This window comes from Agelaius phoeniceus, chromosome 7 (genome assembly GCF_051311805.1).
Source record: "Agelaius phoeniceus isolate bAgePho1 chromosome 7, bAgePho1.hap1, whole genome shotgun sequence".
NCBI classification, from domain to species: domain Eukaryota; kingdom Metazoa; phylum Chordata; class Aves; order Passeriformes; family Icteridae; genus Agelaius; species Agelaius phoeniceus.
In genome coordinates, this window is record NC_135271.1 from 38664378 (window position 1) to 38680069 (window position 15692).

The 15692-nt window shown below is 40.0% G+C and overlaps 1 protein-coding gene across 5 annotated transcripts in view; it reads left to right on the forward strand.

Annotated features, from left to right (window-relative positions):
• EPB41L5 (erythrocyte membrane protein band 4.1 like 5) overlaps positions 1–15692 on the forward strand; it is a 52288-nt gene that overhangs the window by 26955 nt on the left and 9641 nt on the right. For all 5 annotated transcript variants that reach the window (XM_054636643.2, XM_077181623.1, XM_077181624.1 and 2 more), the window contains exons 15-19: positions 1209–1251; positions 1549–1664; positions 9763–9920; positions 10422–10516; positions 15476–15604. In XM_054636643.2, the coding sequence (XP_054492618.2) occupies positions 1209–1251; positions 1549–1664; positions 9763–9920; positions 10422–10516; positions 15476–15604 (541 nt within the window). The remainder of the gene's footprint in view (positions 1–1208; positions 1252–1548; positions 1665–9762; positions 9921–10421; positions 10517–15475; positions 15605–15692) is intronic.

Genomic DNA, 15692 nt, shown 5'->3' on the forward strand with positions numbered 1-15692 from the left:
ATTGGTGCTCTTGTCACACTGTGTTGTTGTGCCCTTCCCTGAGTTTCAGATTGCTTAGGTCATTCTGAGGGTGGGAAGAGAAACTTCATGTGCAGTTTCTCCTCCTGATAAGACTGCAGTCTCCTGATCTGCACTTAGGTGTGGCAGTGTTGTGTCTCCACAGCAAGCTATGCCATTTCTGAAACTCTACACTCCAGTGTTGCTAATTGAAATGCATCATGAAAGATGTATGTTGTTCCCTTCTTTGTGTTAACCCAGCACAGGAGAATGTGCTAGTCAGAAGACACTCCATAATATTTCTGAAAATTCTGGGGTAGCCTCCACATTTGCTCAATAGAGAAAGGGTGAAGGGAGAAACAGGCAAGGAACAGCTTGTTCAGTGTTGACATAATGGTGTTTTAAATAAAATAATTCTAAAGAGTCACTGAAGTAAATATAGAAATCTATTTGAATTGTCAGCTTGCCAGGTTGGATAGCTGTTATCCAGACCATAAATCAGAAAATTAGCAGGTCGTAAAAGATGGGAACCTTTTTTAAAAGGCTAGAAGTCTGGGGAAAAAATTTGCTTTGCATAAAATCTATAATGCATAATTACTGCTTTTAAGTCTCTCAGAAATGTGCAATGTCTCTTGCAGGTTCAGAAATCATCAAGAATAGGGATATGGGTCTTATTTAATTCATCAAATATAGTAAATATTTAATAACATAAAATTATTATTAATGCTATGCTGAGATGCTGTGCATGTAAATTTGAATAGCTGCTTTTAAGTCCTTTAGAGGTTGTATGCAGAAGAACCTCTTTAATTTTTCTGATAAACTCTTGTGATGTGAAACGTCAAATCAGGAGGGTTCTAGTTATGGAACAAACATAATATCTACAGCGTGTAGGTGAGCTTTTCACAATGTCACATTTTGCTGGGTGTTTTAACTAGAACTGCATCATTTTTGCTTTAGAAGTGCCACATCTTAGTGCTGAATCAGGAAGACTTTAAACCAAATGGGTTTAGGAAAGGAAGAGTTAAAAACAGATGAGTTGCAGATAAACTACAGCTTGAACAAAAGAAAACTAACTTGATACCCTTTGTGAAAAGAGATGAGTACTTTGGAAATATCTTAGACTGTTTCATTCTGAAAGTCCTTACAGTTCTACCAGCCTGCAAAAGCAGTTTGTTGATCTGATTCAGTTTTAAATTCTTCTTGTCTTTCAGTGCTGTAAACAATGCTGTTATCAGCCAAACTAATGGATCACAAGTAAGAACTCTCATTCTTTCTAAAGGCAATTTTCATGTGTCTCAACAGATTTGAAGATTTTGTTATTTGTTCTTGAAATCCAGTGATTGACCAATTGAATGTTACAGTTAACTATTAACTATGTACAGTGCTGGAAAAGACTGGGCGTAGATATCCAGTGCAAGGGAAATAAGGGAAGAAAATGGCCTTGCTTTAGCTTTGTGCTTAAGAAGAAGCGTGGATATGTTTTGTTCACTTTAATGTGTCATCACTTCATTAATGTGTGTATAATAACTTGTCTGTATTCTGTCTCTAAAGAGCTGGAATGCAAAGCCAAACCTACCTGTCCTAACAGCGGTTCCTTCTGCACCAGTCTTAGTGGAAATAGAAAACCTCCCAAGGAGCCCAGGAGCCAGCCAGCAAGATAAGAAGTGGTATGTTAAGCTTTTTCTGGGAAATGAATTCTGGTTACTTATGCATGATTCAAGTAGCTTTTCCTTTATCTGTGCTTAAATAAGCTGCCATCCTTGTATCTCTAATATAAGTTGACAATCAAGTTAGGGATGATGCAGCTGATTTCTTCCAATGAATTGTGAGTGCAGAGGTGAGGACAACAGGCTTAGTCACTGCCAACCAAAAGAAAATTTCTTCAGGGGTGGGGCTAAAGGATTTAAGGAGGAATAGCATTTTAAAGTCTTGGAGAGAGTTGGGTCCTTCTCTTTGCCATAAGCATGTAACTCTTTGCTTGGTATCATGGGGTCCAAGGACTTAACCTTGATCCTTAGATAATACAGAACCTTGTAAACTGATATCCTTGTGAATTGTCTTTTGAACCTTCTGAAATAGGCAAGCTGACTTTTCTCATGAGCTTGTGTAGAATGGGAGCTTGAGGAAAATTACACAAGCTGAAGATAAGAGCTTTGATTTCATGTAATCAGATATTTGTTTTATGGATTAGATGCATCTCAAAATGAAGAGGATTTGTTTGAAGATAAATGGCATGTACATTTATCTTTTCTTAAACTAATTCTACATTGCAAAGCTATTTTCAGTCCAAAAATTGGCATATATCAACCCAGTACTTGTGCACAGATGAACTTAACCTCTTTGGCTTCTCTTGCCTATGGCTTCTCCAAGAAGGGAAATTCTGGCTTCTGCCAGACTCATCAGTCATGGTGGAATGGAATGACACCAAAGCTCTTATCCTAAGCAGTTTCAGCCCTCAAGAGAAAGGGTTTTTCTCCCATTGTCAGGCATATGAATCTGCTTTGCTTCAGTATCTCTTACAAGTAGATGGTGCCTGTTTCTAACAGTGCTGTGACAAATGTACTTCAATTGTGTAAATTGTATTAATTTAAAGACTTCTAATACTATCAATTTTGAATGTTAAAGGGGATGGTAATTCTGCTTTGAGTTGCATTTTATTGACATTTCAATCAGAACATATGATGATAAATACTGTTTTTCTTTCTTTTACCCTTGATTTATCTAGTATCTGAAATCTGTGCTTGTCTATGGTGGGATCCTGTTGATCGCTCGATTCCTTCCATGGTGGTGGGTGAAAGGTGGTGGCATCTTTCTTCTTCAGCATTCTCAATATGGTTATATTTTTATTCTTTTGGCCTAACTGCAAGATGAGTGCTAGCCACCTGTATTTCCTTTGGTGGAAATGTTTGACTTGGCTCCAGACCAGCTCTTCTTGGGTACCTGATTTGTGCTAATGTTCCTGCTCATGTTTGCAAGGCTGCTGTTGCTTACTGAAATCCTGCTGCTTTGGTTCTGAAGCAGAAAAGGCTCTATAGCCACTCAGTTTTGGGTTTGTTATGTGTGTTTTTAGGATTGAGAGCTTGAGCCCGTCTGTCTTAACATTGTCCAGGAATCTCAGCTTACATGCCAGCTGCTGCAGGATGTAGTGTTTGTATAGAAGAGTGGGAATGAATGCAAAATATACCTGCATGTAACCCAAAACAGTGTGTCCTAAAGAAAAGAAGCTTCTTGGCAACTGATACATTTTAATTGAGAGTGCAATGCTTCTACTGTGTCTGTGTTACATTTCTTTGAGACATTGTTAGTGAAATGTTAGTGAAAGTAGTTGTCTTCTGGTTTTACTGTGTTCACTGGAAACAGTACTGCCTGCATTAAAAGGCAAATCCAGCTGTAGGAAAAAGGCAACAGTTTGGAGCTGAGTCAGGAATTGAGCTACATTCTGATTTCCTAGATGGGAAGTGGGGTTAGGTTAATGGAATTGCCAGAACATACATCTTTATTGCTGGGGGCTGTGACTTGGCTATTGTGCCTGCAAGGGTGTCTCCACACTGCTAACAAGATCTCCTTTCAACTGCTACTGTCTTTAATTGGCCTGTTTCTGCATGAATTATCTTTGCTTTCTGTCAGAAAAATAGTCTTCTTTTAGAGAGAGCTTGCCAAAGATTGTTGAGAACACCAAAATTTTCTGGCCTGTGGATTTTGTAGATAGTTAGATTGAAGGGGTTTAGAAGTAAGGTCCTGACCTCCTGGGTTTCTGTACTCTGCTTGGCAGATGCCTCTACTGGCTACCTTGCAGCTTAGATCCCTTCCTAATGTCAATGTTTCCTTTAATTTAAAATGTTAATGCTGCAGCTGCCAACAGCAATTTTGCCAGATTGTAGAAAGTACTTTGCCAGATAGGAAGGATTTTTTTGCTAAGTTAGGACAGCAGACAGAGCTTTAATATTTACTTCCTTACTATGGGATAAATAGGGAAGTTTTTTTTTTTTTGCTAGTGGATGTAGCTTTCCCTTAACCACATCCATGAGAGAAATGGTAAAATAAAGGAATGAACTGTTGAGGATTGGAGCCCTCAGTATTCACGGGTCACTTCCTCAGTGTATTTCACAAAAACCAAAATTCTGAATTTACACATGGGTGATCTTTGGATAAATCCTGTTTCTTTTCTAAAGGAGGACTATCCCCAAATGTTAATCATTTACCACTGTTGTGAATCCTGCATGCTTTTCTGCTTGCCTGCCTTAACACGTGTGATCTTCCAACTCAGCTGTCTGCTTGGCTGTTCTGGAACATGAGAAGGTGGAATTTGAGCTGAAGGCTGTCTGACCCCTCGATGTGAACAGCAACAATCCTTCCACTTTGTTTAGATTTGGCTCATTAAATCGAATCTTTTACATTAAACTGAAGGAATACCTTTGTTTTAGGAATTTCCTTACTTGAGTAGTTTATGAAGTGCTTTTTTCCAAGCACTTTTTTGATATATGACTGTACCTTTTATCAGCCTCTCTTAAAACATACTGGTGAAGGACTCTAGTGCTACACAGACAACAGTTTACAGATCATTGTCCATTTTTCAAGTATTTTAAAATTCAGCTGTTTTCCATTAATTGCTTACCCCTTCTGCTTTGGAGATGTTTGTGCCTAAAGCCTTCCAGTTTCCTAGCTAGGGGCTCCTGCATAATAATATTTTTCAAAAGACTGAATAAAGTGATGTTCTCTCTTGCACCTCTTTCTAGCTTTTGGAGGAATTCATACCAACTGTGGCAAAGAGTGGCCATAACTGTGCACAGCATTTCTGTGGGTTTGATTTTAGGAACTCTAAATTTAAAACTTACAAGCCATTGTGCTTTCATATGCAAAATTGGAAAGTGAGGTCTTAGTTTGTGTTGTGACCTTTTGTAAAATGGTTCTTTTCCAGCTAAATTTTAATGTTAATGCAAGTTATAGCTGCAGACAGCTTCTTAAATAGTATTAATCCCTTAGTCACCTAAATTGTGGATGATTTGTTTGCTCTACTGTTTGCTTCTGCACAGTAATGTTCATTTCTTCTGAGCTTCTATTTTCTTCTACTTTTTTTTTTCAATTTGCTTTAGAATTTGCACTTCCCAGTCACTTTTAAAACTGGTATTGCTTTAGGTGTTTGCTTCAGGTGTACTTTAGAGCTACCACTTAAACTTGTTTTCTGCAAACAAAATGTGCTGTATACTTGAGGTCTGTTTCTCATTCCCATTATTTTCTCCCATCTGTAAAATGCACATAATTCTTGCTTACTTCTATGAAGTGTTTTGAAATATGACGTGCTTTACATTTGGGAAGTGTAAGCAACATATACGTGAGAGTCAATTCAGACCTGTACAGAAACGTGCACGATGCTGTGCAGAAAAGGGTTTATTTGGCAGCGTCATCATGTGCACCTGCACTTGCATGCCTCTTCCCTCCAGTATTCACCTTCCAGGACTTGTCCTTTCGCATCAATCTCCTGGCCCTCACCTTTGCTTTACTTTCCCACCCTTTCCCCCTCGTTTCCCGCTGACTAATTTTCCCCCTCCCGCTCCCCACCGCTCCAGGCCCCCCGACGCCGCCGGCCGCTGTCAGCGTGGTGGAGCCGCGTGGGAGGCGTGGGCCCCGCCGAGGAGCCGCGCCACGGACGGACCGAGCCCCGCGTTGGTGCCCGAGCGCAGCGCCAGGAGCGCGGGGCTGCACGGCGCTGCCTGCGCGCTGCAGGCCACCATGACCACGCTGTGACTCGTGGGCCGGCCGCAGCTCGGGACTGCTCCCCGGCACAGGCTGGGAAATCGCCTCCCGAGCTCCCTCTGGGACAAGGACTACGCGCCCGGAGCTGGCTATAGAGAGGCAGAAGCTTTTATTACAAAGGCTCTGCAGATTGTGCTGCTGGTAGTGAGTCTTTAAAGAAAAACGACATATAGACCAGAAGCCACACATTACTCTTATTTTAAAAACAGTATATATATCTATCTATGTGTGCATATAGATAGATATGTTTTTAAGATTGTGTTAAAGTTTTTCTTAATGACTGAAAGATCCAGTTTTTTTAGCTGGGTTTGAGAGACATGCAGGAAGTCACATTTATTTTAAAACTGCGTATATGACCAGTGGGTTATAATATGGGTTCAAAAATCTGAGAAATAGAGGATATAACTGGCCCTTTTGAACCATGATCATGTAAAAAATATCTAAGATATGTGGTTGATCTGAAAACCAACCTTTTTTTTCTCAATAAGACCTCTTCTGAGAAATATTGTTTGGAAATGGAATAGAATTATTTTAAATTTTTTAAGAATAAATTTAACAGAACTGTCAAAAAGGCAAAGAGTAATTTTTTAAATTTTTTTTTTTGCTTTACAGCTTTTTCTTTCTTTTTTGCTTTTCTGGTCCAGTTGAAAAGAAACAGATTTCCTGACAAACACCAGTCCTACCATATGATTCACAAGGTTAATTGTTAAGTCAGAGGTTAAGACTCCAGCTTCATGGGTCAGTGGTATTCTTGGGGGCCTTTAACAACATGAAGAACAAACCTTTACCCTTGAACAAACTTTTTTCTTGTGTTTTGTGAAGTTTGTTGCTTTTAAATTGCAATATTCTTTTCCTATTAAAAAAAAAAAGAAGGGAAAATGGTGACAGAGGGCTTTTGAAGTTAATACAGGATTATAGTTAATTATAGTTAATTATGTAGCTTTTAGGATAAAGGTGTTGTTTGAATTATTTTCAAATTATTTCACTATGTTTCAAATTGCCACAGAACCCAGAAATAAAAAAACATTATTTTCGGATATCCAGACCTGAAGAACCAAGAAATACGTTTCAGCAAAGAACTTAATATTGCATGAGATATTTTGGCCTCCTCACCCCCACATCTGATGGGGGGAAAGAGTTTGCTAATGAAGTATGTCTCTCTATTTTACAACACTGCTAAAAAAAAAGTATGAACAAGCTGTAAACTAAAGATCTGTGACACCTACCAAGCTAATTGGAACAATCTCTTGTGCTCTTTTTAGTTTTAGGTTTGGAATGGTGGATGTTGTAAACTTCTGGAGTGAAGCAAACCCATTTGTTCCTTTCTTATTTATAAAGTTGCATGAGAATATGCAAATGAAAATAAGTTGTTTACAGTATTGTATAATGTCTGAGTAGTTGAGCGAGAAAAAGACAAGGTATCTCACACCACTTTTAACTGAGAGGTTTCTCAGTCATGTTATACACTGAATGCAGTGTGGTACCTATTTTTACCAATATATGGGCCAGGCAAAAAGAAGGGGTAATGCATTAGCTACTGCCTTAACTGTGTGAGCTCCCTGAGCATGTAGTGACTTATTAATGTGTTGACAGACCTTTACATGCATTGCAACCCTTCATTATTCCTTATATTCATCGTTATTTATGTGGCTTGAACTCCTGGTATCTTTTATCAGCATTTCCCAGAGAATATTTCTTAAAATATGATGGTAGAAGTTGGTTGAAGACATAAAACCTAGCAGTTATTACTATGCAAAATATCCCTTTGTGTGTGGGTAAATGCAGGTTTGTGGAAGGCTAATACCTGTTCAGTTCCTGAGTACTGGGAGCTGACTGGTAGAAGCCCTACTTTTCCTGGGAAGCCTTGGACAATTTCCCTTATGGCTGGTGTACCAGTTTGTCAGTATTTTGTAAGAGGTGTCAGAAATTCTGTGCAGTGATTCAAGTTTTTTGTGCTTTTTGCATTCATGGTTGGGCCTTTTATGAAGCCTGCCTGGTAATCTTCTTGCTGGTGCTCTGAAGAGGGTGAAGGGTCTGGGAGGCTTCAAAAGTTTTGCTGCTCTTTGGAGAACTCATGCCTGCAAATTCCAGTAGCTGAGGGTCTCTCAAGTACAACTTGCCTCTTACTGACTGCCTGTCTCAGGTGGCTCAGGAGGTGTTTCAGTGGGTCTGAAGGCAAGAGGGGTCAATTCCTACTTGAATCTTGACTTAGAAGGCTTCCTTTAGTTTATCTAAAATTCATTTCATTTCCCTGATGCCCTGTCCTGATGTGGGGTGAAAGTTCCTTCAAACTGTCATGGTGTCAGCAACTGCATGGTGTAGGTAAAATCTGAACTTCTTAAAATGGTGGTCGTATTAAAGATTGGAGACTATTTACAGAAAATTGTCAGAAAATAGGAAGAAAATTGTTGTCTCCATGTGAAGATTATAAAACATTTCGACTCATGTATCAGCAAAGTAAGGTATGGGATTCAGTCCCACTTTCTTTGTTGCCTTAATTGGAAGAGCATCTCTTCCTGTCTATTAGTATCTGTCATTCCCTCTCTGCAAGACTGTGTGCTGTTTGCCTTTTCCCATTAGTGGTGCAGAGACAGGCTGCACAGGAAGTTGAAAAATTTTCCCTATTATTTGCTTTGCTAGTAGCTTCTTATTCCACTGCTTTAAGAGAATCAAGCCAGTGGCCTCAATATGCCTCACAGCAATAAATTGACTTAAAATGATTTGTACATTATTAGCACTAGAACAGTGATATCCTGTAATCTGATTCAGAGGTATATATTTAACATTGAAAGAATTCTTTGTGTGCTTGAGCTGAAGGGAAGGAGTTTTTCCCTGCAGCCTCTGTAGTGACAACAGGACATTGCTTCCAGGTTCCAGGGCCTGGAGCGGGGCATGAGGCACTAACCTGGTAGTGGTAAGGGAGAAGCTGGTCTAAACTGTCAAGTAGAAAATGTCTCTTGTCTGTGCTTAAGGGTAGGTTCTATTCTGTTGTGGTAGGTATGGGCTTGATATCATTGTTCTCATATTTGGGACAGGACTTGCAAAAGGGATTGATAGATTTTTCTTAAATCAATATTGCAGCCAAACTGTGATTGCTGATAGAGAGTGGTTGTTGATTGAGCTGGGCAGCAATAAAGCTGCAGTTGTGTGCACAGGCTGTCTGATGAACCATTGCATTGTGCAGCAGTGGTTTCTGTGTTTGCTCTTAGGATAGCTTTAGCTGTTTCCAAGCTTTAGAGAGATGTATGAGATTCCTGACTGCTTGCTCAACATAAACATCGTAATATAATTTTTGTTTTTGTAACTTTTTTTCCTTGTTCATTGAAAATAGAGCTCATAGGGCAAAATTAAAAGGAGACATTTCCATCAGAAACCAAGAGAGGTGAAACAAGTGATCCTGACAGGGTACCGAGTACACACTGTGGTTCACTTAAAACACTGTGATTGCTAAGGTTTCATTCATTGCTCTGCCTAAGTTAACAAAACTGGTTCTAGGTATGCCTGACCATAAGTGTCAGAGCAGTCCTGTGCAGTGCACCCTTCTGCCCTCTGTTCTGCTTACCAGTGTTGGGTGAAGTGCTGCACAAACAGCTTTTTGTGATACCAACTTCCCTTGCCCTAAGTTTTCTTTTTTTCTTGTAAAATCCTAAAGGGTACATTAAGTTTTTTAGAAAAACTGCAAGTGTTTGTTCCAAAGAGTGTATTTCATGGATAAAAACTTCCCTTCTTCTCTCTTCACTTTTTCCACTGCTATGTAATGACACAGCAGGCAACATGGACCTGTTCTGTTAAGAACTCTCTTATACAAATATGAAATGTTCCCTTTTTCATGTTTCTTAAGCTCGCTGAAAACCAATGTCTGTTAGGTACCTGAAACAGTTTTTCTAGATTGTGGCTGATCAGCAGAAGACAGCTTTAAAAAAGACATTGCATGTGTTAAAGCTATTTCTTGTTACAGGAAGAGTGGTAACATGATTGTGCGTCTCTCTGCCCATCTTTCTGCCCTTGCAGCATACCTCTTGTTGATTTGCTAGACAGCACAGACTTGCCAGAAACTTGTGTGGATGATGCCCTGGGCCGTCCAGTTGTTGGCTTGGCAGCAGGAGATTCAGAAGAGGCTGTTAGTCCTGGCACAAAGGAAACTGCTGCAGACAAAGCAGACTCTGATCGTAAGCAAACTGACAGATTTTTCCATATTGTGATGTGTGAGATCAAGATGAAATAATAGATTGATGTGAGATTGTTTCCTTACGAAAAATGCAGGATTGTTTTAGGATGCTCCCTTAGATTATATGCATAAGGACAGTTTTACCTATTACTGGAACAACAAGGACAGCGATACAAATAAAAAGTCAGTTCTACATTGGAAGTGACTTTGCCAACAAATACAGTAAAGTGCAACCATCTAAGCAATTAACTCTGTGTTTTGTTGCTCACTGTGAGGATGGCTGGGTCAATGAGCCCCCAGGAGTGCAGTGTTGTTGTTTGGTGCACACAGTCTGCAGGCTTGAAATTTGCACCGAAGCTTGAGCAAGTAGATTGTTCCCCCATCCCTGTGCTTTTTTGCACAACTCCAAAATTATGTAATTAGTATTCAGGAATAATGCAAGTTAAAAGTCAAATAACTCCATGGAACATTAGGAAGATTATACCTTTTTTGTCTTTTTCAGCATTTGAAGACACATTCCTGAAACTGAAACAGCTGGAGACAGAGCGCAGCAGCCCTGTGCCGACTGAGCGTCCCAATGTAAACATAAACATCCAGGTAACTGGCCTTCATTCCCCTGCTACGGTCCTGGATCTTGTTCAGATCCTTCTGAAAAGCCTTCCACTTGCCTTGCTCTGTTTGCAATGAGTGAGTCATACTGGGGGATAGCAATGGAAATACAAATGCTTTATGATCTATAAACCTGTGTGTGACAAGGCAGTGAGATAAAGATGGGGGCAGAGGTGCATGTGTGCAGACTTGTACCCTGGTGAGATTTTCTAAAATCAGTGGGAGTAAAAGGCATAAATGCTTGAAATGTTTGTCAGTTGTCTTTATCTGTAGGTTACTACCTGCATGGTGTTGGGTAGTTCACCCTCTGTCTGGAAGGGCTGAGCTGCTTTCCTGGCATTTTTCAATTCCAAGAAGGTTGTTCTGATGCTTTGTTTTGAGTCAAGTTTGCTGATGATCCATCCCTCCTGTTAAGTGGCCAGTTTGTACCTGCTCTCTGATGTAGGTGTTGGTGCTCGCTGTTTACACAAAGAGGAGTTGATATGGTTTGATTTACTGCTCTCAAATCACTCTGAGCAAGCCAGGCTGCACTTCACGGGCAGCTGAGCCAAGTACAAGCCTGAGTGCCCCGAACAGGGTGGGGGCTCTCTTCTCCCTCCTTCCTCTTCAGCTTCCCTCTCCTCTCTCACCACCAGGAATCATTGCAGGTTTCACTGAACAAATGTATCTACAAACTGGCAAAACATTTTTTCCTGCCTTTGTTTTTAACTTTTTGTCGAGGTGCTGGGTTTCTTTAGGTTTTTAGTTTGCTCTTTAAGTTGGTAAATAATGAGTTAAATAGGTTCAGGGAAGGGGTCAAAGAAATGCCAGGGCCATAGTGAAAATAAGTGCTGTTGCTAGAAGGGATGGAGAAGCCAGGATCCTCCCTTAACAACAGCAGTGAACTTTGATAGATTCACTAGTTATCAGACAACTACCTCCAGACAGGATATTCTTCTGTGTTTTTTTAATGAGCTTTAAAAATGAAATTTATTTTTCATTACTCTGCTTTCTCTGATGCAAAATCTTTGGGAGATTTTTGTGTTTTGAGCAAGCAGTGAGAGCGAAACACCTGGCAGTGTTATCTCTGTTTAGGCTACCCTCCCTTGCAGGGAGGCCCGAGGATTTATCTAGCTCTGAGTGAAGCAGCTATGATTTTTCTTGCTCCCTCAATAGTAACAGGAACCAGGTGCCAGGAGAGGTGTTCAGCAGTGTGTGTTTGAGCTAAGCCCATTCCTAAGCGTTTGTTTTCCACCTCCAAGTGAGAGGAGGCTGCTGCTGTGGGTGGTGCTGCAGGCTGCTTGGCTCATGTCCCCTTTAAGGGCTGCTGTCAGGGCTGCCTGGTGCACCTCTCTGCTTGGTGAGTGCATTAAAAAGATTACCAGGTCTCTAAGAAGATTAGTCAGTAGACTGTCGGTCCTGTTATGCTGAAACACTGCTTCTACATAAACTAAAGCAAATGAACACAGTTTATTTAAGAATATTTTAGCCTGTTGAGCTCCACTTTAGTTCAGACAGAGAGAGGGAAAAACATTTAATTGGTTCATTGAAGAGAATGGCCTGGACCTGTTTCAGAGGTTTTTAAATTGTGGCTGATTTATAATAAGCAAGCTAAGATTCCTGTAATGAGCTAATCTAACAAACAGCTGCCAATACAGAACAGTCACAGTCATCCAGCTGCTGTCACATAAAGTGCTGAGGAACTTCAGAGGTTATAGATACTGGGAGGACAGTAATCTGATTAGAGAGCAAGAACATTTGCATAACAGAGAATTATGGATCTACAGTATGCCAATAGGTGGTAAAACACAGTTCAGCCTTCAAGAATGAAGTGCAAATTTTATTAGGAAAATGTAAGAGTAGATCATTGGAGGTTTTTTTAGGGTAGAAGAGACAGAATAAAACTTTTCCGCCTATGATGTAGCTTACCAAGAAGTCACTTGAGAGTGTTTGTTTAAAAAAGATAGACAAAGATTAGAGACTCTCTGCATACTTGAAATTCCCAATGCTTCAGATTGCAAAGACATGTAGGTTACAGTAGCACCAAATGAGCACACCCTTCAGAGGGGAAGGTTAATGGTTTGAAAACCAGTCCTGAAAAGAGTGACCTAAAAGTCACCATTAAAAATTCTGTTTCCTGCCTTTGAAGGCTGCTTTAGAAAACATAGAAGCTTTCATTTATGGTGTTTGTTATAAAATGTACCTGTGGGCTCTTCTCCTGTACTTACTTTTTTTCTTAATCTGTTAGTAAAAGTGTTTGTGCTATCCTCTTCTGGCAGAATTGCATAAGACTGCAATATATCTGCTAAAACCTTGCAATAAGTTTAGATCCTGGAGCTTGCTATTATTTCAGAGGGAATGCAGTATTGCAGCATTCTCTCTGAAGGTGTGTGATTACAAATTTCAGCACATGCAGAAACTGTTACAGTACATAAGAGGTTTGGAAAATGCATTGGGAGAAAGTGTTATCTTTCTACTCCTGAAGGCAGAGCTGCATCCTGAACTTCATGACACTGTTATATGCCAACTCACTTCAGCTTTGTTAATTAAAAATCTTTAACTGTTTTCCATCAGGAGATAGAGATGGCCTGACAGTCATCTTTATGTAATTCTATGCTTGCAATCAATCAATCCTGATTGATTGCTTTGATAGGGAAATATTTATCTAGCTACCCTGTTCTTCTAGAGAAAAAGAGGAAGCCAGGGAATGAATGGCTTCATTTTTCTCTGCTGCTCACTGCCAAAATCTGCTGGGATGGAAGAATGAGACTTTGTCCTGTTCCCAGCTTTCAGTAGTGCAGTGACCAGATCTGGCAAAGAGAGCAAATAGCTTTAAATACACCAGTGCTCTGCTTTCATCAGCTTCTGAAGGGAAATGAACAATAGAGGTTCACCCTGTTTGCCCGTCTTCAAAGTCTGCTCCTGAGTCAGAAATACAAGGACATGAGGGTTTACTTTCTCTGAATTTGTTGTGATCTGTAAATGCATGGAAGTTGGTTCAAAATGTACATGTATTAGGCTCCATCTTCCTGCACAAAGTGATTTTTAGTGGCACTGGGAACAGAACTCAAAAGCACAAAGGGTTGGGATCACATGCCTTGTTACTGCCTTTAATCTTTCCTTGCCTTTTTGCATCACTGCCTAGCTCCATGTTTTAATTGAAGAGCACAGTACAAGTGTAGTTTGTCTGGTCCATGGAAACAGCAGACGTTCCTAATGAGCTGGAATAATGACAAACCCCGCAGCTTCACCATTTTGTGTGAACACCTGAAATGTCTTGTAAATTAGACATCTGGAGGCATTAGCAGGTGCTGGATGCTTTTCCCTCTAGCTACACGCTTTTTTCATTTAAAAAAACTGTAAGACACCTATGCTTTTTTCAAGTGCAAAATAGGGTCGAAAAAAATGGATCATTAATATTGAGGGAAATGCTTCCTTGGTGGTATGAAATTTATGCTCTATTAAATTAAAATATTCTGTAATTGTGCTAAGCTTTTTCAAAAGTAGGGAGTCTAATTGTTAATAGACTAGAGTGACCTAATTAAATTGATTTTTCAGGTGGAGGAAGCTGAGAGGAAGTTAAACAATAAAATGGTACTTCAAGCACCAGTGTACTGATGTGCTCAGTTAAAATGATCTGATTTATTGTATTAGTGGAATAATGCATTCAAAATCCTGTACAGGTAGTGTCACACATGGCATCTGCTTCAGTGAGGTCCAGTAAAGACTTAAAGATTATCTCAGTGGGTGCTGCAGCTGGATAAATAATAATAATTTAGTTGTAATTATTCCTTTCGGTAATTCCAGCAACTTCTCTGAAATAAAAGTACTTAAAAGTACTGTTGGTCCTCATAGCTTTTTATGCTGACAGTGATGCTGAATATTTTGTGAAGTTCATTGCTGACTGGGTCAAAATTTGAAAATGGATTCTCCTTTAGAGAGTCTCCTAAAATCTTGTTTGGATATCCCAAAAGGCGATTTAGAGGGAGACAAAAAAAAAAGGAAATGTTTTTCCTCTCTCTAAAGACAAAATAACTACAAGTTCTCAGCAGTGTCTCCAGGGAATGTAGAAATCTGACAGTGGATGGAGAGCTGTGGGGGGACAGGTGTTCACCTCTTTTTAACTCCTCTGTTCTGCTCTTCTCTTTGCAATGTGCTCCGTTCCTCCTGGGCACGCTGCAGTTGGTGCAGGTGGCAGTGCAGCAGGGTTGTCCCTGCTCAGGGCAGTCCTGCAGCACAGGGGGAACAGCCTGCCCTAGACCGTGGCATATGGTGAGGAAAGCAGGACTCTGTCTCCCCCTGCTGAGTCATACCCTCAGAAGGAAGGTCACAGGGTTTAGTTTTCACTCAGCTAATTAACTTCTGCCACTAATCAAATAGCAATTAGTAGATTGAATGCTTAATTAACATTTTATAATTAAGAAATGAAATTCTCATATTGAAAGATACTGTAGAGAAAGGTATCTCGTTCTTACTTCTCTTCATTATGTATCTGGCTGCCAGTTTGCTCTGATATGATCAGTGGTGGGAGAGGTAGTTAGTAGCACATTAATTAAACTCTTGGTCTAACTTATAAGTGGATTTTAAATTAAAAATCTTCCCAACTTGCATTTGAGAGTAAATGATCAACTTTTACTTAGGCTACACTGACCTGATATAATGGCTGTTATATTAATCTCCTCTCAGTAAACTAGGCTGCAGTTTTAGGATGCACTTCATTTCTTGCACACTGTATTTTTAGCACAGCAGTTTGCATATCCATATTCAAGCATTGTGCTTTTTTTCCTTTATGTGTTGCTAACATTATAACTGAGTTCCAAAATAAAGGAAAAATTGCTTTTTCATTTCAATATAAATCTGCTGACTTCTCTTTGGCTTCAGAGCCTTGTTATTTAGAGATGTTGATAAACTTCCGCCCAGACTTGTCCATGTGGAAACTGCTTCTGATAAAGATGTTTTCCTGTCTAGGATGAAGTGGTGAAGTTGACAGATAAATGTCTTAACAATGCAATCGAGAGCCCAATGGTAGCAGCCAAGTGGCTTCCAGCAGATCTCAAAAGCAATATCCTGAAGGCCCAGGCAGAAGCAGGGCACAAGGTAAATACTCGACTGAGCAGAGCTGTGACGCTCTCAAATGTTTTATTTCTCTTCAATTGCCTGGTGTTGGAGAAGGTGCCTTGCAGAT